The sequence below is a fragment of the Camelus dromedarius genome, chromosome 11, assembly GCF_036321535.1.
Source record: "Camelus dromedarius isolate mCamDro1 chromosome 11, mCamDro1.pat, whole genome shotgun sequence".
NCBI lineage: Eukaryota > Metazoa > Chordata > Mammalia > Artiodactyla > Camelidae > Camelus > Camelus dromedarius.
Window position 1 is genome coordinate 121,800 of NC_087446.1, and position 24,456 is coordinate 146,255.

Genomic DNA, 24,456 nt, shown 5'->3' on the forward strand with positions numbered 1-24,456 from the left:
TGGACAAGACAGGCTTGCCGTGACAAAGGGGAAACGCTGAGGATGACCATGGGGGTGTGGTGAAAGGTCCAGCTGAGTGGCCCCCATCTCTTGCCCTGTGACTGCCCAGCTGCCCCATGGGAGCCAGCAGAGCCAAGGACAAGACCTGGGTTCCCCTGAGCTCCACAGTGAGGCTTGAAAACCAGCAAACCTCAACCAAGTGTCTGTCCCTCTGTGGTATTTTTTCTAAGCCACCTCCCTAGACCTCACATCACAAAAGACAGCACTTGCATTTAGCTTCATCCTTCACGCGTTTAGTGAATGTTTTATTGAGGGCCTGCACTGTGCCAGGCCCTGTGCTACCCACTTTAAATTGCTTTAATTTTCATCAGGACCAAGGGGCACAGAAGAATGGAAGGGCTGGCAGAGGGAGGAGAAGCTGAGAGCAAAGATGGGGGCTGGTCCAGGCCACGTCAGGGACCCTCACCATCAGGGGTCTATTCCTCAGAGGCCTAGGACCGGGATGCTCATCCCAATGGGACTCCCTGGCCTCACCCCTAACACCCACTCTAAGGTCACCTTAAACATTGCCCTGCTGGGAAGAGGGCTTTCATATTCAGCTGTCAGTTGGAAGAGGCAAAAAGGGGGGAAAGGCCCAGAGCAAGCCTGGGAAGACAGGAGCTGGAGGGCGGCACTCCTGGGCCGCTGAGGAGAGGCACCATTAGCTTCCCAAGCCCCCACTTATCATTTGAGTCCTTAGGTGCAACAAAGTAGATCAGATAAGCCCTGTGAGTAAGACCTGAATCCCTCCCTGCTTTGTGAACTCTGCCTTCCAAGGTTGACAGGAAAGGCTCCCTAGGCTGGTCTTCAAGGTAGCCAGAAGGAGGAGCCAGGAAGTGGCTACCACATGCTACCCAAAAAGCTCGAAGTGGAGAAGGGCCTTCAAGGCACAGAAGGCAAGGTGGACAAGGACCGGCCTGGGGACGACCAGCTCTGCCTCAGACAGCACTTGTGGGCAGGAACCGCTCTCCCACCTGCGTCCACGGGGCCCACGGGCCCAAGGGGGTCCACTTTGGGGGTGAGGCCATGGGAATGGGTCTTTAAGGGGTGAGCCCTGAGGCTCTGGGAGCTTCTGCCTAGCCAGAGCAGCACCTCAGCCCCTGCTGTCCCCCGCCCCAAGCCAGTGTTTCCCCCATTTCCAGGCACAATGTGGCCTCTTCAAGTCCCCACCTTGGGTAGGAGGTAGGAGGGGAGGACAGAGGAATGGATGAGGTAGGGAGAAGAGAGAGCAGATGGAGGTGCAGAGAAATGGTCTGATTTCCCTCTGAGAATGGCTTCTTAATGCACTCTGAAAAGCATACACAGGAGTCCGTGTTTGAAGGACTCTGAGGTGGTGCTGAGAGACAGAAATGTTTCTGGGGCAGAAAATAGGAAATTGGTGCTGGGTCCTAAAAGGAGAAGGATCCAGTGTACTCTAAGTCTCAGAAGGAAGTGAGGCAGCTACAGGAAAGACGGCACCAGCCACATGTGACAGCCACATGGTCACAGGGAGGATGTATGGGGGGGTGCACAGAGCCACAGAGAAGTCAAATAGCTGGGACGTAGGTGGGCTGCAACTTCAGAGTGGACCACAGAACGACCCTTAATGGTAGAGGCAGCTATGGTCAGGAGTGAGGGTGAGAGTCTGCAGGGACCCCAGGGGCAGGACACCTCCCAGAGGGCTGTGGGGGTGCTCAGGCCCAGCCTGGGTCTCTGGTGGGTGCCCAGCTCTCACTCCCAGCACCAATAGGAATGAGAGAACAGCATCCCTGAAATTTCAGATCCCTGAAAGAGCCTTCTGTCTCAGACAAAGCAAGGCTGGATAAAGAACAGAGAGGCGGATGGGAGCACAGGGAGGATGCCACAAACAGGTGAGGGATGGGACAGAACGGGCCGTGGAGGGGGAACGGAGGGAGAGGTAGATGGACAGGAGGAAGAACGGGGGGGCAGGCATGGACATGGGACAGAACCCTCCCCACACTGCCATGCTCACCGAGCTGCCGCGATGGGCGACTTCTTGGCAGGGTCCAGCAGGCCGCCCAGGCCGCCAACTGGCTCCTCCCCCAGGGAGCGGGTATCTTTGTTCAGCTGCTGCAGGCGGGAGCTGAGCTCACTGATCACAGTTGGTTTGTCGTCTTCAGTCCCAGGGAGCCCCCGGCTCTCCACAGGGTCCCCCCACAGCTTGGACCTTCTCTGGAAGAGGTAGCGAGGGCGAGCAGGCCCGGCAGCAGAGACCAACCCAGCAGAGGCGGCATGGTGCTGCTGGGCCATGAGCTCACTGTCGGAGGACTGCTTCAGCAGCGGGTCCCTGAAGGTCACCGGCCCCTTCCCCAGCGGGGATTTGAGCTTGGGCTTGGGAGGCACTGGTGGCTTCTCGAGTAGAAAAGTATGTCCGTCGGCGAAGGAGGTGTGGGTGTCGGTGAGTTCCCCGCTCTCCGAGCTCAGGGTAGACATGCTGGACACCGTGGAGATAGTGCTTGTGGTCTCCAGGTGGGGGTCGCTGGAGCTGCGAGTGTCAGCCTCCTCCACCCCTGAGTCTGCTGCAGACTCCGGGGCAGGGGGCGGCTCGCTGCTGGGCTTCCCTGAGGCCGGGCCTGGCATCGTGGTGGGCGAGGGACCTGGGCCGGGGAGTGGGGTGGCCAGCAGGACCCCGTTGGCAAACTCTTCAGGGGGCGGCACAAGTCCAATGCGGGCCAGCTCTTCTCTGGTCTCCTCATCACTGGAGGACAGCTGGGCCGGCGGAAGATTCACAGCAAATACCAGCTCTGGCTCCTCCTCTGAGCTGCCCTGGCCTGGCCCGGGATCGGATGGGGTACTGCCAGGGGGCTGGGCCCGGGGACTAGGCAGAGGCTCTGCCACCACTGCTGACTGCGTGGGGGCTGGGGCCAGCTCTGGGGTGCCTGGGCGCTCCTCTTCGGCCCCCAGCCCGCTGGGCTCCTGCCCATTGCTGGTGGCATGCACAACAATGAGGCCGGCTGGTCGCTGCAGGGACGTGTCCAGGACACTGAGGATCATGGACTTCTTGTCCTCTGGTGACTTCCGCTCCTCCCGGGGAGCTTTCTCCGGCTCCCTGCGAGCAGGCACAGGAACCCAGGCTGGGCTCCTCGGGGAGAAGGCTGGGGAGGCCAGAGGCCCTCGCTCAGAGTCACGGGCCTGCACATCCACAAACAAGGGCCCAGGGCGGTCAGCGTCAGGGCTGTGCACAGGTGTTGGGGACCGGGATGGTGCCTGGGAGGCCAGAGCCCGCTCGCGGGCAGCCAGGGCAAGGGCCAGGGGTGAGCTGGGATCCAAGGGTTTACCAGTGAGTGGGTGGATGAAGGTGGAGCCCGAAGGCCCAAGGCTTGGGCCGCTGACCAATGGCTTCAGAGCAGAGACAGGGGAGGGCAGCAGCAGGTCGCGGCCAGTGGTGGTGGTGGCGGCACCGGGCCCCAGAAGGCGCTCGTCGATGGAGCGGGACGGCTGCAGGGAAGGCAGGTCAGCGCTAGGAGGGCTACCCTCAATGGCTCCCACGGACAGGAACACGGTGGAGCGCCGCCGCTCCTCCAGCCGGCGGTCCTTGCCCGGGCCTGGGCCGCCGAACGCGATCCCGGGGCTGTCCCCGGGGCCGTAGTCGAGGCCGCTGGGCCGAGGACCGCGGTGCGTCGGGGAGGGCTCGCGGGCGAAGCTGCCGCCGACAGGGCCAGGGCTGCCCACCGCCAGGGCCGCACGCTCCTGTGCATCCTCCACCTGCAGCTGCTTCACCAGCGGGCTTTTGCGGCGCTGAGGTTTGGATGGCGCGAAGAGGCTAGCGCTGAAGGCGCCCAGGTTGGCGTAGGGGCTGTCGGGGCCCGTCGGCCGCGGCCGGCGCTTGGGGCGCTCTGGCGGGGTGGCTGCTGGCGGGGGCCGGGGTACGTCGCCCGCCTCGGGCGCCGAGTCCTGCAGGATGATCATGGAGCGCGCGCGCTTCTGCCGCTCGGGGTAGGGCAGCGGACCCAGGGGCACGCCGGAATCGTACAGGCCCGTGGGTCCCGCACCCAGGCGCGCCTCCAGGCCGGGTTTGAAGCTGGAGCGCACGGTGTCGTAGGCGCGGCCCGGCGGAGGCGGCGGTGAGAAGGCGGGAGGCGGCCCGGAGTCGAAGTAGTAGGGAGTGGGAGGGGGCGGCGGCGCGGTCTGGGGCGGCGGCGGGATGCCACGGCCCTCGCGCACCGTATCCTGCATCGAGGTACTCCTCGGGAAGCGCCCCTCCAGCAGGGATGCCAGCTTTTCATCCTCCCCTGCGGACAGAGGGACCCCGGTGAGCCTGGCCAGGTGGCTGGGGGCCAGGGCCTTTGAGGAGGTCCCTCTGGACTCCGGTGCCTGCCCTCCACAGAGGTCGGCCCTGTCCCGGCTCCACCCCGGAGCAGCCAAGGTCCCAGACACAAAGGCTTATTAGAAATTCGCAGTATTAGAAATCTGTGAGAGGACAGGGTCAGGGTGGACGTGGGCGCTGGGGTTGGAGAGCAAGAAGTGACACGCGGAGCTCAGAGCAGGGGATCTGAGAAAGGCTCCCAGTCTGGTCTCATCCCTGAAAGGCCAGCCCTGTGCTGGCATGGGAGGCGTCCTGTGAAGATTGGGGAGAGGTATCCTTTCCCATATCGGGGAGGGGAGAGCCCCACCAGTGGGGGCTCTGTAAAAAGACCCAAATTCTGACTACCTGAGTTGGGGCCAACATCTGTGCAAGCCCTGGGACATGGAGAGGGCCCAGCAGGGCAGGGGCTGTCCCCACTCCCCTACCCTAGTAGTGGAGACAGAACTGCTAGGGGTGGCTGGAGTAGGCCTTTCCACCCAAGACTGAGCAAGGGCTCAACTCAGAACCACCAGCAGTGGAAAAAGCAGGTGCCACTGGGAGGCCCTGGTGGTGAGCAGAGGTGGGAGGAAGGGAGACAGAAGTGAGGGAACTCTCCTAAGTAGAAGTGATACAGTGACTGCAGACAGAGGGGCAGCAGGACTGTGGCCAGTGGAGCCACGCCTCTGACAGAGATAGAGCTGATGCTCAGGAGAGGGGCTGCTTTGTGAAAAAGAGAAGCCTTGAGAGGCTCTATCTGAGAGACCCACAGGCACTGGACTGGGAGAAGCTGCCAGGAGGTCACTGCTGTAACCCTAGTGGCTGCAGTTCAGTAAGAGAGAGAAGGAAGATTAAAATGGAATTGCAGGCTGGGCACCTGATACTTGTTTCAGTTTTACTCCTTATTGGCTGTGTGATCCCAGGCCAGGCCCTGAGCCCCTCTGAGCCTCAGTTCTCTCATGGACAACAGACTTAAAGTGAACCCCACCTGCCTGCCTCACTCAGCTGTCATTAGGATCCGTGCAAGAGCGGGGCTGGAGTACTCAGGGCCCCCACCATCATGCCTCCTGGCTAGAACCTGGCAGGACCTCCCCAGTGTCCTTGTGCACAGTGCAGACACCTGTGCTGCAGGTGTGTTCAGTTAGGCTGCAGGTGTAAGAGGGCCCAATCCAAGGTGAGTAGATGAATGGCTGCTCCCTACTGACACACGGGTCTCTGGTAAAGTACCTTGGGAAACTATGCCTGGCCTCTTTCTGGGCTTGGTCACATTTTTAGGAACTCACGAGGATGCAGACTGTCTGTTCCCAACCACCTCCTCCTTCAGCCACCACAGTGCTTTCACCGGGCCTCCCACACTGTCCTGCATAACAGCTCTGGTATCCCTGGGCACAGCAAGGGGAGGGGGACTTTATGTGAAAGACTAGGCTTGAATTCCGGCTCTGCCAGTTACTGTCTGACATTCCTTAACCTCTTGGCACTTCAATTTCATCTCAGGAGAACTGCCCCCTCCTGCTGTGGGGCTGTGTGAACTAGAGTCATTTAAAGCACACAGCACAGGGCTAAGCACCTAGAAGCGCCCCAGGAAGGCAGCAGAGCTCATCATCATCATTTTTAGGTCTGCTTTCCACCCCCACCACTGGACACAGAATCTGTGCCAGGTTCAGCCTGGGTCTCTGCCCTGCTGCGTTTCTTGTGTGGCATGTAAACACGGCTCAACATCCACAAGCCTGTGCACGAGGTGGCGCCGTGAGGGAAAAGCCAGTGCTCCTGAAGGGTGCAGGTGTGGCATGCCACAGCCTAACCTAGGGTGAATGCTTGCCTTGGGATGAAAATGAGAACTTGCTCTGACATGGAGCGGGTGGGGCCATCTGCCTAAATAATAGCCATGAGCATTTCTCCAGCACTTTCTGTGCACCAGCCTCAAGATGCAGAACCGAAATTTAACAACATTAGCCGTCGCTGGGCACTTAGCCTGCGAGAGCAGCCCCTGAGCGAGCCTCAGAGTGGCCTTGGAGGCAGGTATGAGATGGTCCCCACACTTACAGATCAGGACCTTGAGATTTCAAGGACTGAGACCAGGGCCACACAGGCAGGACCAGGGGTAGGAACCCCCGAGTCTGACACTTCAGCCAGTGTTCCTGTGGGCAACGGGTGACACACTAGGGCGAGGGTGATTAAAGGTGACCCCTATTAGCTCACTCATGCACTGAGCACAGGAGGGTCCAGGAGGGATGAGTGCAGGAGAGCTGGCAATCTTCACTGAGAGGCTCACAGCCTGCAGGACAGGCACTTAACTCTGAACCTGTGATGGTCAGTACTAGGACTGGGTCTTGCTGAGGGATAGGCCATCCAAGCAGAGTGAGGGCAGGTGGGGGACAGCAAGTCCTGGCAAACATAGGTCAGAGGGAGGTCGAGGCAAATGTCCCTAGATGAAGCAGGAGAGGGCTTGGGCTGGGCCCCAGGAACCCCAATGCAATGAGGAGCCCACGGGTGCCAGCTGTAGGGACATGAGGTGATTCTACTCTTCAGAAAGCCCCCCTTGGCTAGAGCTGGGCTAGACAGTGAATCTGGGGCAGGAGACCAAGAGGAGACCCAAGGTGTGGTCGAGGCACAAGACACTGAGGCCTGGGGCCAGGCAGGGCTGCAAGGATAGTGAGGAGTTGGCTACAAGTTGTGTTGGGAAGCAGACCATCCCTAATTTGTCGGGGGAGGCAGAGAATAAAGGAGGAAGCCAAGGAGGAAACCACAGAAGACACCAAGGACTTAGGCCAGGGAGGTTAGGGAGGAGCACTTCTCGGCTCCAAAGTAGCTGCCATCTCATCTGCCCTCTTCTTCATTCTCCCACCTACAGAAATGACCTACAGCAGGCCCTGAAGGAACACTCTGCATATGATGGCCTGTCAGCAATTCACACCATTATCTTCCAGAAACCCCTGCTCATCCTGCATGTCTAAGCCCAAACACCCCCACCTCAGCCTTCCTTGGTGCCCAGGTATGGTTGGTGCTCCCTCGTCAGCTCCACCTGTAAATGTGCCTTCACACTCACCACATAACTGCTGAGCTGAGCTGTCTGCAGACATGTCACCTCTCCCCACCTGAGCCCCCAGACCTTGCCTGGGATCAGCCTAGACTGTACACAAATCAGTAGGGGTCCTGGGGTGAATGAGGGGTTGGGTTCTGGGCAGCTGATCAGCCAGATGGGTGAGCAGAAGACAAGTGAGGCAGCTGTGTGACCTTGGGCAAGTAATTTTACCTCTGCCTCAGTTTCCTCCTCTGTAACAAAGAGGTGCTAATAGTGTTAGCAGGGTTACTGTACATATTAAACAAACCAGTGTGTATAAAACAGAATGTCGTAGTAACTGCTGAATAGGCATTTACTATGATAGTTAGCAGATGATGGGACAAACAGGTGGACAAGTGGACAGGTCAGTGGGTAGACAGATGGAGAGAAACTGGACAGGTCTATAGGTGGATGGATGGACAGGTGGGCAGATAAGGGGGACTGGATGCCTAGAGGGATGGGCAGTGGGCAGGGCTTACGAGATGACTCAGTCTAGGGTCAAGAGAGGAGATGGCCAAGTGTGAGGTGTGACTGATAAGGCCCCAAGAAGACAGGTGCAGAAGGCAAAGAAGCTAAGGAGAAGGACCTTGAGAAGGACCCACGTCTTGGCTGGGATGGGAGGGTACTGAACAGGTCCAGCCTGAGAACTGAGAGGAAAACCAAGAAGTGTTGTCCTAAAAGCACCAGGGAAGAAAGTTTCCTGGAGGAGGGAGCAGGAAATCAAATGTGTCCACTGGGAGCAGTGGTGACCCTGGTGGGAGCAATTTCAGTTTTAGGTTTGGACAAAGCTGGCCTGCCCCAAGATGAGAGGCAGGTGGGGAATGGTAGACAGTAAGTATAGGTGACCTTTGGAGAAAGCTGGCTGTGAAGGAGAGGAGAGATACAGAGCAATTCCTGGGGTGTCTCGGGGAAGGGAGGAGGCAGGTACAGGGGAGGGTTACTTTAGCATCAGACAGGTGACACGAACTCAGGCTGCAAGGGAGCAGCCAGGTAGGGTATAGAAGACCCAGGGACAGGGATGCTGGTGGCTGTGGGAGGTACAGGAAGGGGCGCCTACTGGACGGGGAGCGATGGCTGGGGGAGAAGCCTCAGCGTATCTTTCAGCAAAGCATCTCTGGGTTGGGGGAAGGACTGACCCCTGCATGTGTCCACAAACAAATGAGATTCATGGGCTGGGGCCAGGGAGAGGCAGGACTCAGAGAGAAACTGGAAACCTCAGTTGAAGGATGGGGAGAGAGGGGGTCCTCCACCCAACACCCACCCCAGCCCCAGCCCCAGTCTTCCAGCCCCATGCAGCCCCCAGCCCAGCCATACCTACAGACTTGGTCCGTGGAATCCCCTTCCGCAGGGAGCCTGGCAGCTTCTCTGGGCCTGGGAGGCCCTGGCGCTCAAACAATGACTGTGAGAGTTGGGAGGGGGGTAACCGGAGGTTCTAGAGCACTGGGGTCCCCGGTTATCCAACCAGCACCTCCCATCCTCCTCCTGAGTTTGAGAGCAGACACCCCATGCACTAATTCCAACAGTGCTGGCGCCCACGGTGCCTGACCCAGGAATCAGACTCAGGCCCTGCCTCCAGGGAGCAAGGCCATAGCCAGTGGGAGCCCAGGCAGAGACAGCACTGAGCAGGCTTGATGCAGACGGGGTCAGAGCAGGCAGTGGCCCTGGGTATGGCCAGGTGAGACTGAGGTGGGGGGGGTGGGCAGCACAGAAGGTGCCAAGTAAGGTGGGGCAGGGGGTGGGGGGTCAGAGACACAACATGCTGTGGCCTCAGCATGGTGGGAGTGCTTGTTCTGGGTGGTCCTGAGTGTGGACTAAGGCAGGAGGCACCAAAAGCCACAGCCTGGAGAACTCAGCATGTATTGAACTGCAGCCACTCTGGGGCTGGGATGGCCCCCAGTATCTCGAGAGAGGCTGTGGGGTCCTTCACTCCCACCCCTGGAAAGTGGGATCCAAACGCCAGACCCTCACCCCGCAAAATGCCCAAATGCCCAGTAGCTACGGAACATGGCACCCAGACCCCACACCCCACCCATCCCTCAGTGGCCCCAGCGGCCAGGCAGGCTTACGCTGATCTCCGCGGGGGTGATCCTCCGACTAGTGGGCCGTTGCTTGACAGTGGCAGCTCTTGAGTCAGCGTCCGCGATGTCTGGCCTCAGCGTTGGCTCCGTGGCCGCAGCCAGGATCTCGTCCAACTTCTCTGCACAGCCAAGGAGGTGCTGTCTCAGCCACAGGGACCTGGAGTCCGCTAAAGCCCTCTGTAGCCCCACTGCCCCATCCTCCCCCAGGCTAGTCCTCCTGGTGCTGCTGACAGAGGCCACACGGGGCCCTGACCACCTCAGGCCCCTAACTCCCCAAATGGAAGACAAGAGGCCCCATAACTTGCACCCCATCCGAGCCCCTCATGTAGCAGAACCCAGACCCTGGCCTCTCCATCCTCAGGGAGGCGTTAGGTGATGCCACAGACCCCATCCCAGGAGAAGCTTGAGTGACCATTAGGGAGAGGACCAGGGTTGGGGCAGCACTGTTTAGAGCCCAGAGTCTTCCTGAATTTCCCTGCTTCCCTCTGCCCTTCACTCTTCTCCTCAGCACAAGGCAGCACCCCAACCCTTCTGTACCCCACTGCACTGAAAGATAAGCTGTAGCCCCAAGGCAGACCCTGAAGTGCCCGGAAGATGTGCGTGTGTTAAGTCGAGAACCACTGTGGGAGGCGGGGTGCCTTCTGAACAGAGGACTCACCACCCCAGGCTAGGGACCTACCAAATAGGTCTCCTGGGAAGAACCTGCAACCCTGGGAAAGCAGCCCCACCCAGGGTGCGGGGAGGGGCGACGCTGGAGGTCCTTCCATCAGCCCCCAGGAGGGAGCTGGGAGGGGAGGGACAAGGCCATGAACCAGGGCCTGGAAGGGAGCATGGCACCAGGCGCCCTCGGGCAGCATTCTTCTCATATCCGTTATAAAAGAAAAGCTTTGTTTGCTTGTTTCTATTAAAGCTATTCCATGTTTTTAAAAGTGGTGTTTTTGATTAACAACAGGACTTGGAGATTTTGTTCAACAAACACGCGTGTCTGAGAGCTATCAGCTGTGGCTGGATGCCTAGAGTGGGTGCACTTAGGGCCGGCACTGAGGGGCTGTGCCAGCCCTAGAGGACCACGCATCTGGTGACGGGGGTCCTTTACCCCACGAGTGCCCCGCGTTGGAGAACGGCAGTCGGCCTCCTACTAGCACCTGCTGGCTCTACCTGTGCAACTGCTCGACAGTTGCTGTGGGGAAGGAGACAAGCTCCCCGAGACAGACATCCGGCCCCAACCAGCCCAGACCCATCCTGTACACCGACTGTCCTGACCAAAGCTTTCAGTGACTTGGCTTCCTTACCTGATAAAACAGGCATTAAAAAGGCACCAGCTTCAGTGCCTGTTGTGAGCATCAGCACATGTGTCAGAAGTGCCACCACTGTACCTGGCTCAGGGCAAGCACGGAGGACACACTTGCTACAATTCTTCATGTCTGGGTGCCTCATCCCCCTAGTCAGCCCACAGGCTCTCAGAAGAAGAGCAAATACCATAGCCTGCATTCCCTGAACATCCAGTGTGGGCCCAAGTACACAGGAGCTCAACAGATGCCATAACGAACCAGCAAAACACACTCCATCCACAGACTAGCTTGCTGGGCCTGTGCACAGCTCCCAGAAGCACCAGGCGTGGACTCGGGACAGCTGTTAGAGGGGCCTTCCTGTTTGCTTTTGTAACAAAGTGAGTAATTTCCCTTTGGAAGCTGAAATCACCATCCCTGCCATTTGTTAAGTCCTTGGTGATTTCCAGAGTTAGAGGAGACGGACGTTCGCCCTCTCATCGCACAACAACCACGTGCGGAAGACACTGTTACCGACTTCATTTTACCCAAGAAGAACCTGAAGTTCTGACAGATAAAATGCCCCAGATCACAGATGTGATAAGTAACAGATCAGACTTAACTACCAAATTATCTAGAAACCACAGACATAAAGACATGAGTGGAGAGAAGATATTTCCGTGGGACACACGGGGCACATGCTCACCTGAGCTATGGCCTTAGAGGCTGCATCTGTGGGTCCAGGAGAACTGAACCCCAAGACCCAAAGCAGTGTGCACATGAAGTCAGCACAGCAAATATTACTGCCCATGGGGGATGGTGCTGAGGCCAAACAAGAATTATTTTCAGAAGGGAAAGAATCAAGAACTCTGCAAACCATCAGCTGGTGAAGTTGACATCAATCCCCAACAAAATTAGAAAATATATTCTTAAGTAAATTACTTTAAATACTTAAAAAAAAAAAAAAAAAGAAATGAAGCTCATTAGGAACCAGGCCTGGGGCACCGGGCACTGCGCACGCCCATCACCCCACACGCCCTGGCTGTTGGAGTCCATGTGCGGCAGGGACACAGATGCTGCAGGACCCCAGCAGGGATGAGGGGCCCGCGGGGGCGCCGAACTGCCAGCAGCCCCCCACAACTGGAAGAAGCGCACAGGCCACAGCACAGCACCCTGGGAGCCCCGCTAGTGAGCTGAGGACAGAAGCAAAACAGTCCAGAAATAGCTTGTGTGTCCACTCAAGGGTGTGAAGAAAAGTGTCCCTAGAGGGGCCCCAGTCACCCGTCTTACACCTGAAAAGGCTCTGGGGGAAGCTCTTCCGCTGGGACCGGGGCGAGGGTGAAAGGAGGGTCCAGAGGGCAGGGCCACAGGTCACATAGGAGGGCCTGGGCTGAGACGGGCGGGCAAGCGTGTCCTCAGCACAGAGAAGGCCCAGAGGATCCTGGAGTGAGGGGCGGGTGGGCACTAGGCCCATGGACAAACGAGTGAATGAACACACGCCAGGGACTACAAAGCCACCTCAGGCTTCTGTCTGGTGGCACAGCAGAAAGAGGCTCCTGTCTACCTGACAGGTGGGGCAGGCTGGCCGAGGCAAGGCCCTAGACGTCACTAGACGCTGTCCACTTGCAGCCAGGCTGGACACACAGGACACACAGGAAGGAGCCTCAAAGGATACGGGAGGGGAAGCCTGAAGGCAGGAGCAGAGCATGGTGAAGTCAACAACCGGGGTGACACTGGGCCCAGACCCCTGCTCTGAAAGGACCGTCAGCACTGGGCTTGACCCCGCAACAGATCAGCACAGAAATGGAGCCCCCACGCCAGGAACAGGACAGGCAGGAAGAAGGAACACGGTCTGGGGCTGAGCACCCAACACAACTGCCCATACCGGCCCAGCCACCTTGTTCCCCAGGCGAGCTCCACAGCGGGGCCCTGTGAACCCTCCCTCCTCCACTCCGGCCATGGCACGCTGCAGCCTCCACTGGGAGGCTCCTCCAGCACTGTGTCAGCTGCTCCATGGCTCTCACGCCCCAGCCTCCAGCTTAGCTGAGCCCCCAAGGCCTGTGGCCACGCTCACCATCCCAGCCCCATAGAGCCTTTCCGGGTCCGTCTACTGTGACCCCACCAGATCCCCAGGGAGGAGGCCAACAGGGGGCACAGCCCAGGCTTCCAGACCCCCTGACTTGAGCTAGACCCTCCTCACACAGCAGCACGGCCTCGCCCAGGGACCAGGCAAAGCAGGGCCTGAGGCATAGCAGATGACTCACCCCCTTTCCTTCTCCGAATTGAGGCTTGGAATCAAGAAACAGAGTAAATGGGGTAAGTGAGGCTTTGTCCCTTGGCACCAGGCCCCCGCTCCCCACTCCCACCCCTCCTTTCCCATCCTCAGCCTCCCAACAACCAGGATCTCCCAGACCCCCACCACCCCTGGCCGACACCCCATCAGACCGTGAGTGGCAAATGTGCCCAAAGGCCGAGTCAGTAAACACAAGTCAAGGTGGGAACAACCACAAGTACAAACAGTGCTTGTGTGCATGCACACACCCACACACCCAGGCATGCTTGTATACAGCCACACGCACACCTGCACGCAGACGTGCACACACGTGGACACACAGCTAAATCATACTTGGTTCAATGAAATGTTTGTTCAGAAAAAAGGCAAAATCCCATAAAAACCAAGTTCAGAGGCCACCGATGGTTGTGGTGGTCACCGGTGAGCATTCCTGCGGTGTGTTTCCAAAAAAGGGGGCAGGTCAATGTGTTTGCCAGGCCAAGGCTGGTTAGGGACCACACACTGGCGTGACACCTGCCCTGACATTCTCATCACAAAAGAAAAAGGGACCCAGAAGTTCCAGATTTCTTATGGGAAAGAGGATGAACAGGAGGGTCTCAGGCCCACCAAGGTGCTCTCTGGCCTGACACCTGCTGTCCGAGTACGTCCTTGGTTCAAACCGTCACAGGAGCACCTGGTGGCCGTGACAGGCCCCTGGGGCCTCAGGGCACCGGCGCTATCCCCCCTTCCTCCTCCTCTTCCCTGCTGTCTCAGGAGGAGGGCCCCCACCCAGCCCCTTCCTCTCAATCTCATTTCTGCCAGCCCCCTCAACCCTTCATTTTCTGGGACACCATCCCCCCACCAGGATACATTTTTCTTCCTCTTCCTCCGAGCAGCCAGCAGCCAACCTGGCGTTGACCCCCACCCCCGGCCCCTACACCCTGCTTTTTCTGTTGCCTCACATTTTCCTTTTTTTCCAGGTGTTCAGGTCATCTTTTCAATAGACTACAGGATCCTAAGGGGGTTCTATCAGCCCTCAACAATGTGGCACAAACCTGGCAAGTTTATGCTGGCAATGAACCGTCTTTTTTTTAAAGCAGAAACATGGGGTCTCCCGTGTTGCTTAGATACCTGGGAAACCCTGATGCTGGCCTGGCTCCCTCCAACCAAGTGTCTCTAGAGAAGCTGGGCCAGTGGGGCAGGCTTCCTGTGCTCCTGGCTGCCCAGGCCCTTCTCTGAACAGAGCAACAGAAAGAGCCTGGGTCCAGTTCAACAAAAGCTGTGACCCTTGCTCAGCAGTGTGGACAGAGGCTCGTACTAAGCTGTCCCCTCATCCTCCCCCAGACTCTGCTGGGGGAAAAGCTGGTGAACAGGATGCTGGCCTGAGGCTACAAGAGTGAGCCCCTCTGGAAGACAAGGGTCTGCAGAGCAACCCTGTCACACGGCAGCAGAGGGAATGCCCAGAGCAGAGAGGAAGGAGGCTCTTCTTCCATTCGCTGGTCTCTTCAGACAGAAGCATCCCAGAGAGCAGAGGGCAATTCTCCTGTTTCCACAGGGCAGAGTCCCTGGATCCCTGGTTTACAGATATCAGGCTGCCCAAGCACCTCTTTGTGTAGAACAGGGAGGGTCCCTTCAGAACAAACAGCTGAACATGGCAATGTGACAGCCTCCGAAAGGGCTTCCTGGAAACTACCCACCAGAGCCTGATGTGTTGTCTAGCCAGACCCAGCTGCCTACTGGGATTGGTTTACTGACCAGTCAGGATCCTCAATCAGTGTGATGGATCAGCTCCCCTACTAACCTTGGACCCTGTGACCCCGGGGCCAGAAGTCTGCCAGCTTCTCTGCCTCACTCTTGAATGAGCAGGCTCACTGGGTATAAAATTCCAGGTGGAAAGGCATTTGGACTCAAGACTTTAAAGCTACTCTTCCATTGCCTTCTAGCATCTGCTACTGCTGATGAGAAGTCTGCTGTCAGCCTGACCTTTGTTCCTTTCTGAATCATCTGTCTCCAGCAGTCAAGATTTTCCTTTTTGACTATGGTGGTGTGAAATACTACGATGACAGGTCTAGAGGTGGATTTGTTTTTATTTCCTTGATTCAGACTTAGACTCCTGCAAACTGGAGTCTCATGCCCTTGTTCAATTTTAGAAAATTCTTAGCCATTTACTCTTCAAATATAGCCTCTTTCCCAATCTTTTTATTCGTTCCCTCTGGGACTCTATTTAGGTTGATTTTCTCACTTGTTCTCCATATCTCTTACCTGCTCTTTGATACTTCGCTTCTCCTTATCTTTCTGAGCTGCATTTGGGGTAATTTCCTCAAATCTGTCTTTTAGTAACAGCTTCTTTCTTCAGGTGGGTCTAGTATACTATTTCCCATGCATAGATTTTAAAAATCCCAGTGACTACAGTTTTTGTTTCAGTAGCATCTCTTTAGGGATCCTTTTTAAATCTGCATATCCTTTTTATTTTTATTTTGCTCTTTCATTGTGAATTCTGTTAATCCTCTTAAACTTCATGTTTAAACACCTTTTTTTTTGTCTCTTTCATGTAATTCTATAATTTCCAGTTCTTCTGATGCTAATTCCAGTTCTTGGGTTTGGTTCTAGCCTTCCTACTTCTCATGGGTCCACAGCCACAGCTCTTGGCTTTGTGAGGATATCAGAGCCCTGACCCCTTGCCCTCTGCATGGATACCCTGTCCCAAGCCCCCCGGACTATGGAAGCATCAGCTTCCTCGCACTCTCCTGGGTCTCATTTCTCTCTTCATTTTTGAGAACTGGGAAATTCCTCTTCCTTTGTTTTGAATTGGCAGTGTATTTTTAAAGTTTTATTTTGTCCAGAATATTTATAGGGATGAAGATCCTGACCATGTCTGCTCAGTCTGTCTTGGTGGCTGTCCTCCACACCAAACCAAACTGCAGTCAGGAGGACCTGCTTAGAAGGGGATGGCTCAGCAAAGGACCAGGGTCAGGGATTAGCCCATGAGTGAGGTCAGGAATAATTTTACGGGACAGGTAAGGGTTCTTTCCATGGCCTGGGCAGAATCAAGCCTGAAATCAAGCTTGTGGCTTTGGAACCAGGATTAGGGCCCTTCCTGTGGCCAGGACTGGGTCAGAACTCAGCCTAGGACCAGAGTCAGGGGTCCTCCCATGGCTGGAACCAGAGCAAAATTTAGAACTAGGGTTGGACTCAGATTATAGAAGGGTAGAGCATGCTAACAGTCCATGTGTGTTCGGACATGCCATGATGAAGATGCTGACGGTCACTCTAAGTCACGGCATGACCATTATTAACTGTCACAAATGTCAGGACATATTCATGTATAGCTGAACATGCCAACGATGAGGCTATTAACAGTCCAATATGTAGACACATGCCCACAATGAGGCTTTGGTGGTCATCCTGGGATTGTGTCCACCAAATGCCCCATCAAAGCCCCAGCAGACTCTTGTTTGCCTCCTGCAACTCAAGAGGGCCTACTCCATTATTGTACCAGCAATGTTCACACAGCCCTGGGAGGTCAGCCACTCACTGTAATTACCCCTGCTTAACTGATGCATAAACAGTTGCTGAGAGGGTAGAATAAATGCAGAGATCATATAGCTAGTGCCTGCAGAGCCAGCCAGGAGCAAAGCCCAGGCCCCTTTCCTCACTTGGATGAAATGAAGGAGCACAGTCACACTGGAGATGTGGAGAGCCAGAGGCAGCACATGCACGCGCATGCAAGCACAGCAGGGGCCCTGCTCCCTGACCATCAGTCCTGGTTGCCCCACTGTCCATCTCCTTCCTTCAGCCCTCAGCCCTCATCCATCCACATGTCATCTCCCTCTTCACCCCACATTCACCCAACCCCTCCACCACTCTAGCACCCACTCACCTCTGACCTGTTCATACGTTCATCTGTCCGTCTTCCTCCCCTCTGGCCCAGCCCCCCTTCGCCTGGCCCCCACCTTAAGTCATCTGCCCGCTGTCTGCCCTGCCGCTCACCAAGCTCCTCGAGCTCTGCCGTCATGGACTTGGAGCGCAGGGTCAGCGTGGTGCTGGGGGCCCTCTTGGGGGGCGGCGGGGCTGCAAAGAAGAGGGAGGCCTTGGACCTCCTGTCCAGCAGCAGGCAGCGCGGCGTGGCCAGGTGCAGGTGCCACCTGCGCTCCACCGCCTGGATCTCCTCGTACTCCCGGGAGGACGAGTCGCACTGTGCCAGGATCTTGTTCAGGCTGCGGCTAGACGCAAACTTCTTCATGGCGCTGGGAGCTCAGGGGTGCTGAGGGCCAGGCTGGGCCGGGGTGGTCAGGGCCTCAGGACGTGGTCAAGGGCCCCAGGCGGGTCACGGTGCTGGCCAGCCCCAGTCTGAGTGCCCACGCTGTAGGCTTCGAGGGCTGAGCAAGGGGGCACCAGAGCCATGGGGTGGGGGCTGGGAGGGGTCTCCTGGCAGGCCGGTCCCCTGCTGCTCCAGGGCCCCCTCAGGCCTCGGAGGCCACTGCACCTCAGGGGACCAGGGTGTGGTCAGCCAAGCCAGGGTCTGGGCTGGGCTGGGCCAGGCCGGCAGAGCGCCTGGGCCCAGGCTGTGCCGCGACGTCGGCGCGGGGAGAAGACGCTCTTCCTCTTCCCTCAGGTGCCGCCTCCCCCTCCCTCCACAATAAGCGGCAGCAGCGTCAACCTCACAGTTGCTATGGCAACCCCGGCCTCCAGGCAGCTGCCGGCAGTGGAAGGAGGGCTCTTCCATGCCAGGGGCTGGGATGCGGACGGGAAGGAGGGGGCAGGGACTTTAGGAAGGGCAACCTGGGGTCAGGGGTCAGAGGCCAGGACCAGGGTTGGCCAGGACCAGGGTTAGCATCAGGGACTGGCGCTCAGGCCACAAATGTGGGCGTGTAGGCTCAGGCACCTGACGTCAACAGTCTGGGGCCGTGGCGGGGGTGAGACGAGGATTGTGGGCCTGGGGTCAAGGTCTAAGGTCAGGGGCCAGAGGGGAGAGACGGGGCACAGAGGACCAAAGCCTGAGACCTCACCTCTGCGCCGAGCCCCATCTTCTTCTGGCTTCCTTGTCACTGACACCACCTTCATGACGAGGCGGTTCCCGCCCTGGCGGATCAGAGCCACCACCTGCTTGTGTCCAACCTTCACCACATTCACCCCATTCACCTGGGACAGACAGGGGGTGGTTGGGCAGTCAGGTGTGCTCTCCTGGGGGCCCAGAGGTCAGCACCCCCTGGGGCTGCACAGCTAAGGATGAGCCTCACCTCGATGAGGAAGTCTCCAGTGCGCAACCCAGCCCTCCAGGCCACGCCCTCCACATCCACCGACTCCAGATACTGTAGCGCGGGGAAGGCTGGCGTGGGCGTGAACTCCTCAATAGGGGTCTCTGCTGTGGGAGTTGGGGTGAGGGAAGTTAGGACGGCACCTCACCAGCGTGGCCCAGGTGGGGGCAGCTGCCACACAGCAACCCTGTGAGTGACCCAGCCCAGGATTCCAGAACACGCCCCTCTGAGAAATACCCCCCCCCACTCCTACCAGAAAGGCCTCCCACACCATTCGACACACAGCAGAGATCCCGTAAATCAATGAGGGAAGAGGCTGCTGCCTCTCATCAACACTCCAGACTAAGAACACAGAGTCACAGAAAGGGGAGAGAAAGAGGGAGAGAAGAAAGGGGGGGGGGGGGGCGAGCCCAGGAGTGAGGGAGGCAGGGGCAAAGGGCAGGGGGCAGGGGCGAACATGGTGGGCAGGGGATAGGCAGGAGGAGAGAAGAGGGGAGGGTCAGCCACAAGACACAGAAGACACCCCAACTTGTGCACCACCCCTGCCAACCCGGTGCCCTACCCTTCATTACCTTTGGCCCCTCGGAGCACGAAACCAAAGCCCTCATGGTCCCGTTTCTGCAGAACAGCCACCTTGTCATCAATGACATAATCGCTGATGGAGAGAAACAGGGAGGGGTAAGGAGAAACCTGCCAGAAAGCACGGCTGGCCAGGCTGACCCCCACATGTGCCCAAGAATTGTCCTCAGACTTATCTGGGAAGGTAGAAGACAGGTGGGCTGGGCACCACCTCTCCCGGTGGTGACCTCTTCACCCCAGGCCTCCCTGACTAGCTCTCGGCCTCCCTCCACATCTGACACCCCATCTGCATGCATGCCCATCCTCGCCCCCCCGCCCACCTGCCCCACCTGTACCTATGTGCAGTGAGGCTGTCATAGGAGCCCACGGTGTAGTGGCGGAAAAGTCGCTTCGTCCGGTCCTCCCGGGTTTCTGAGGGGAGGTTCAGGAGCTGGTGGAGGGTTTTACCTTCCAAATGGCCCGAACCGCCCCTTGACCATGCTGGTCATCAGCCTCTGTCTACACACACACACCCCTGGCCTGGCTGTGCCCACATGGAAGGAAGGGGTCCAAATCCTGGGGTCCTGGGCCCAATAGTCATAAGGTAAGAAGGCTAAGGGGGCCTTGCTGGAAATTTTGGCCTCTGGGGGTCAGGGTCCAGATCAGGGCAGGACCCTCATCTGAGTGGCTGCACACAGCAGACCAGACAGGCCAGGGCAACAGGAGAGTCAGCAAGCCTCCAAACTAAGGGCAGAGGAGGTGTGCACACAAGTGTGTGGCCCATAGCCCGCAGCCTGAGTGTGTGTTGTGTGCATACAGGCATATGTCTGTGTGACCTGCACCCATGTGCCAGTGCTGTGCTCACACATGCTTGTACACGTGCATGTCTGTGTGTGCACGACCCACAGTCGCTGCAAGTATCATGCTGCACACCTCGGTGCACTGGTGTGGAAGCAGCCCTGTGACTTTGCTGCATCCCTCACCACAGCCCACTGACGTTCGACCTCATGGGGTCCTTTGCTCCAGACCCCGCCCCTGGGTGGGCAGGGAGGGGCTCAGGCTGAGGGCTGGGTCCCCTTCCCTGATGTCACTGCATCACAGAGCTTTCTCAGTCCCCACCTGTACTCTTGATCTCCAAGCTCCTCATAACCACCAGAGCTGGCCAGCTATCTGCCCGCTGCTCCACCCTTGGCCTCGCTGATTTCCTGCACACCTGCAGGTTCCAATCCACACCTTCCGTCCCAACCTCCCTGCTCCAGGCTCACTTCTCCAGCTGCACGTACATCAGATGCTCCTGTACCCTCGCACCCACTCCTGCCCCCCAGCTTCCCAGCACGTCTGTCTCCAGCTCTCCAGCTCCACCACCACCACAAATTTCATCCCTCAGCTCCTCCCTCATTATCCGTCAGTTCAGCATTTCTCAAGATCACTTTCTTCATTCAACAAGCTCCTACTATGTACCAGGCTCTGAGAATACAGCAGAGAACAAAACCACTACCCTGTGGAGTTTACGATCTATTCAAAGATAGAAGAGAGACAAGAAACAGGTACAAACATAACATGTCAAATGCTGGTAAGCAGTAAGAAAAAGGTAAGCAGGTGGGAGTACAGAGAAAGTCTGCAGCTCTAGGTGGTCACACAAAGTCCTCATCGGGAAGGAAGAGTTAATGCAGGCACAAGGATGTGAGGGAGCAGCCGTCAGATTATGTGGGTAAAGGACTTCCTGGGAGTGGGGCCACTCAGGGCAAAGTCACACGGCAGGTGCCAGTTGGGGTGTTCCAGGGACAGTCAGCAGCCTGTGCAGGGAGGCCTGTCTCCTCCACTGATTGTGAGCTCCTTGCAGGTAAGGACTATGTCTTGTTTATTTCTGTGATCCTAGTACCAAGTACAGCACTTGGCACATAACAGGCACTCCAAATGCTAACTAGAGGGAGAGATAGGTAGACAACTGGCTGGGTGGGTGGGTGGATGGAAAGATGCAAGGATGGATGAAACAAGAGACAGATAGAAGAATGGACCAAAGGTAAATGGAGATGTAAGTGGATGGAGGAAAAGAGTGAGGGGTGGGGGGTGGATGGATAGATGGAAGGAGGGGATGAGGGGATGGGGTTTGCTAGGTGGGCTAATGGGTGAGTAGATGGATGGGTGGGTAAGTTAAAGGACAGACGGATGCTAACAGTAGACAGAGCAGTGGCTGGATGAACAAAAGAGCTCCTGCAAACATCAGAAGACACAGATGTCAAGAAAACCTCAGATCCAGATTGCGGGACCCTGATACTAACTTTTGTGGTTCTTAGCATGTTGACAGTCCTGTCGGCCTTTTCCTTACAGAGCAGGAAAAGTCACCTTGGAGGGTCCCCTAGGTTCCGATGACCTGTCACTTTATCACCCTGTCACCTCCCAGGCACTCACGTGCACTCTTCCCTCTAGAGCACCTGCACCCACCGTCCTGTCGTTCCCAAAGCCAGAGCAGGCCGCATCACTGCTCAGGGAGGCCACAGACCCCTCCTTGCCCCATCACATGCTTCTCCACACTGACGCAACTTTGGAAATGTTCCTAGTGCCTGCCTGCAGAAGGACCCCACACACACACTCCACAGATCACTGGCCTCCTGTTTTTATATCCTGTTGACTAAACAAAATATATTTATTATATAACACAAATTCATTTTCCAGTTTTTTAAATCAGACACATAAAAGTCAGCTAAAACAATAACACATAGCATGACCCCCAAGTCCTGGAAAGAGAAGGGGAGGAGAGAGGATGCCAGCCAGGGCCACAGCCTGGGGGGTCCTATACCAGCCCCCAGCATGCACAGGGCCGATCTCCCCGCTTCCTCCCCTCACGGCTCAACCCTCCCCGCCTGCAACAGCTCCTTTCACCCTAGACAGGTGCCGTGGGAGCCACACTCTCTGCTGACCCTGGGCATCAGCCTGGTCCACACGTGTTGGCAGTGTCCCCTCCTTGGCCTCTAAGTCCCTCTCTGTCCCTGCTCCAGTCTCACAAACAGATCTTTCTTTGGATCTGGGCCTGTTGGAAGCAGGTTCCCATTCCTGGGCTGCCCTCTCTCCTCTGGCAGAACTCAGCCCCTGGGTCCCTAACCAGAGACTCTGCCCAGAGCAGCTGGCGGCCGGGCCTGCAGGTGAGGGCAGAGGTGGTTCCCACCCCCTCCCAGAGGGCAGGCCCACAGGCCTGTCTCCCTTTTCCCGTCCATGAACTGCTCCCATCCACCCAGGTACCTTCTGACACTTTCAGATGACAAACCCCAGAGCCACCCCTGTCTCAGAGCCCCACAACTGCCCAAAGGCCTTCAGCTCCTTCACCAGGTTACTCTGAGTCCTCTGCCTTCTCCTGACTCCATCCCAGCCCTGCCCACCCCGTCTCCATCTCCCCACTCTGGCCTACCTGGGCCGTCGCCCTAACCCGAAACAACCGGCACAACCAGGACAACCTCCCTCGGACTCCTCCTGTGACACTGCCACAGACTTCAAGCCCACCGTCCTTCCCCTTGGTCCACAGCCACCTGACCAGCTGCACGCTCCCCACTCCGGCTCTGCCCCCCACCCCCAACACACACAGGTTTACTCAGCCAGAGCCCGCGACGCATGGCGGCTGTGGCACAGACCCTGAAGCTGCTGCCGACGTTGCAAACAAGACTCTGCTCCTTGGGCCGGGGAACCCGCCCTCCTGGAAATGGACTGACAACTGTCCCCATCTCCCAGACTTGCTGGGACGAGTCAGTGAATCCTCAGATGTAAAAGTGCTTAAAACCAAGCCAGGTATCCTGACGCTGGTTGGTGCCTGCTGGGTGCCTGCACATGCAGGTCTAGAATCCAGTGCCGTGCTCTGGCCGACAGGCTCTCCCCACCCCTTCAGCCGACCACTTAGATGATCCTAGCCGTCCTGGAAGGCTCAGTTCAAACAACACCTCTGCTTTAAAGCCCTCCGTGACTCCTTCAACCCAGGAGCTCCCCGTTGCTCACGCCTACCACAGCCCTGTGCACGCCTGCTCCTCACTGGGCTGACAGCCAGCCTCTGTGATTCTGGCTCCCAGCACAGGGTCCAGCACCCGTCAAGCACCTAATAGACGATTGCTGTTCTCAAATCCCAACTCTAGTCCAGACCTCCCCTCCTTCCTCCGCAGCTTCAGACTCAGGGCCAACTGCCCCTGGATCCCTCAAAACAGAACCTTCATTGCCCTCTTTGTGAGGGAGCACAGGACCCACTCCTGACTCAGGTCTGGAGGCCCCCTCTTCTCCTCCCCTCCTCTGTTCAGCTGGCACCAGAGCCCAAGCTTCTGAAACCATTCCGCACCTGAACACATCACCCCACCCACCCACCATAGGCACACCACAGGGGTCGTGTCCGTCCCACGCTCCCAGCCACCAGGAGAGCTGTCCTGGTAGGGCGGTGAACGGCCAGGTAAGGGAGTAAAGGCTCCTGCTCACGAGTGGATCAGCTGCCACAGGCCTGCCTCCCTGGGCCTCTGCCCTGCTCCACACCAGACAGGAGTCCAGGCCACACATGGGTGGGCTCCCTGGGGAAACTCTCCACCTGGGATAAAGGAGCACACCAACCCCAGGCCTGAGCTCTTCCTGAGCAGAAAGACTGATGCACGCACCCTGGGTCCAGACACACCACTGGTGACCACCACTAGCCACCACTCAGGAGGGCTCCCTTGTCCTACCAGCTCTCCAGGCCAGAAGAAATACCTGCCGGTCTAGGGGCCTCCAGAGACCCTCAAGTCCTCATTGCAAGGGCACACAGTCAGCCCTGGCCTAGGGTCTTGGAAGCACCAGCCTCTCCTCTCCACTGGCAGGATCACCTCAGATCCCAACTCCCAGAGGGGTCCCTCCTGGAGGCACAGGTGCTCAGCAGGGTCAGACTGAGGTTGCTCACCCCAGGAGAACTAGCCTTTGTCCTTGTGTCCTCCCTGCAGGCTAAGGATGGAATCATCCGTCACCTGCTACCGTCAGGCCATCCTCACCCCAGGGCACCCATGACAGCCCCTCTGGGCCCAACTGGCCTCATTTCCTCTTGGCTGGTCCAGTCCTCCCTGCACTGCCCACTTGGACAATCTGTCCACTTTGGAAAGACTCCTCTTTTCTCATACTGACCTCTTTACTTGTCTGCCAGCCACGCAGGAGTCTCGCACTCCAAGTACCCAGTATTTCTGTGAGACCCATTTGTGAGCGGGTTATGGTCACTAGGAGCCACGTGTACGATCACAGATTGGTGCACATTCATACGTGTGCATCCTGTGGGCACATCACATGTGTCTCCACAGCTGGCAAGGGTCTGGATGCACACACGTGTCAGTGAGTACGAGGTGTGTACGTGCCATGTCTATCATGTACTCAAGTTTGTACCCAACTCAAATGTGTTTCAATTTACTCCAGTCTTTTCCCTGTGAGTGTCAATGTGGATTTGCCTCTAAGCAAGACCAAAGGAAAGCTGGAAGGGGCAGCACCTCTTGGGAGCCACCCAGGGGATGCAGGGGTCACTCACCGTGCCGTGTGTCATACTGTCTCATCTGCACCTCCTCCACGCAGTCAGCCGGGAACCAGCCTGTGCGGCCTTTCACGGTTCCCTCCCAAAAACCGCCCTCCCCAATGCTGAGCACTGGAGGGACAAAAGCC

The 24,456-nt window shown here is 57.5% G+C and overlaps 1 protein-coding gene across 5 annotated transcripts in view; it reads right to left on the reverse strand.

Annotated features, from left to right (window-relative positions):
- SHANK3 (SH3 and multiple ankyrin repeat domains 3) overlaps window positions 1–24,456 on the reverse strand; it is a 49,106-nt gene that overhangs the window by 8,656 nt on the left and 15,994 nt on the right. For 4 of the 5 annotated variants that reach the window (XM_064491311.1, XM_064491308.1, XM_064491312.1 and 1 more), the window contains exons 12-21: window positions 24,326–24,439; window positions 19,173–19,248; window positions 18,831–18,913; window positions 18,241–18,365; window positions 18,010–18,142; window positions 16,991–17,071; window positions 12,993–13,016; window positions 9,449–9,579; window positions 8,697–8,781; window positions 2,012–4,271 (exon numbers count right to left, since the gene is read on the reverse strand). In XM_064491311.1, coding sequence (XP_064347381.1) covers window positions 2,012–4,271; window positions 8,697–8,781; window positions 9,449–9,579; window positions 12,993–13,016; window positions 16,991–17,071; window positions 18,010–18,142; window positions 18,241–18,365; window positions 18,831–18,913; window positions 19,173–19,248; window positions 24,326–24,439 — 3,112 coding nt within the window. The remainder of the gene's footprint in view (window positions 1–2,011; window positions 4,272–8,696; window positions 8,782–9,448; window positions 9,580–12,992; window positions 13,017–16,990; window positions 17,072–18,009; window positions 18,143–18,240; window positions 18,366–18,830; window positions 18,914–19,172; window positions 19,249–24,325; window positions 24,440–24,456) is intronic. The other variant, XM_064491309.1, reaches the window with a different exon arrangement.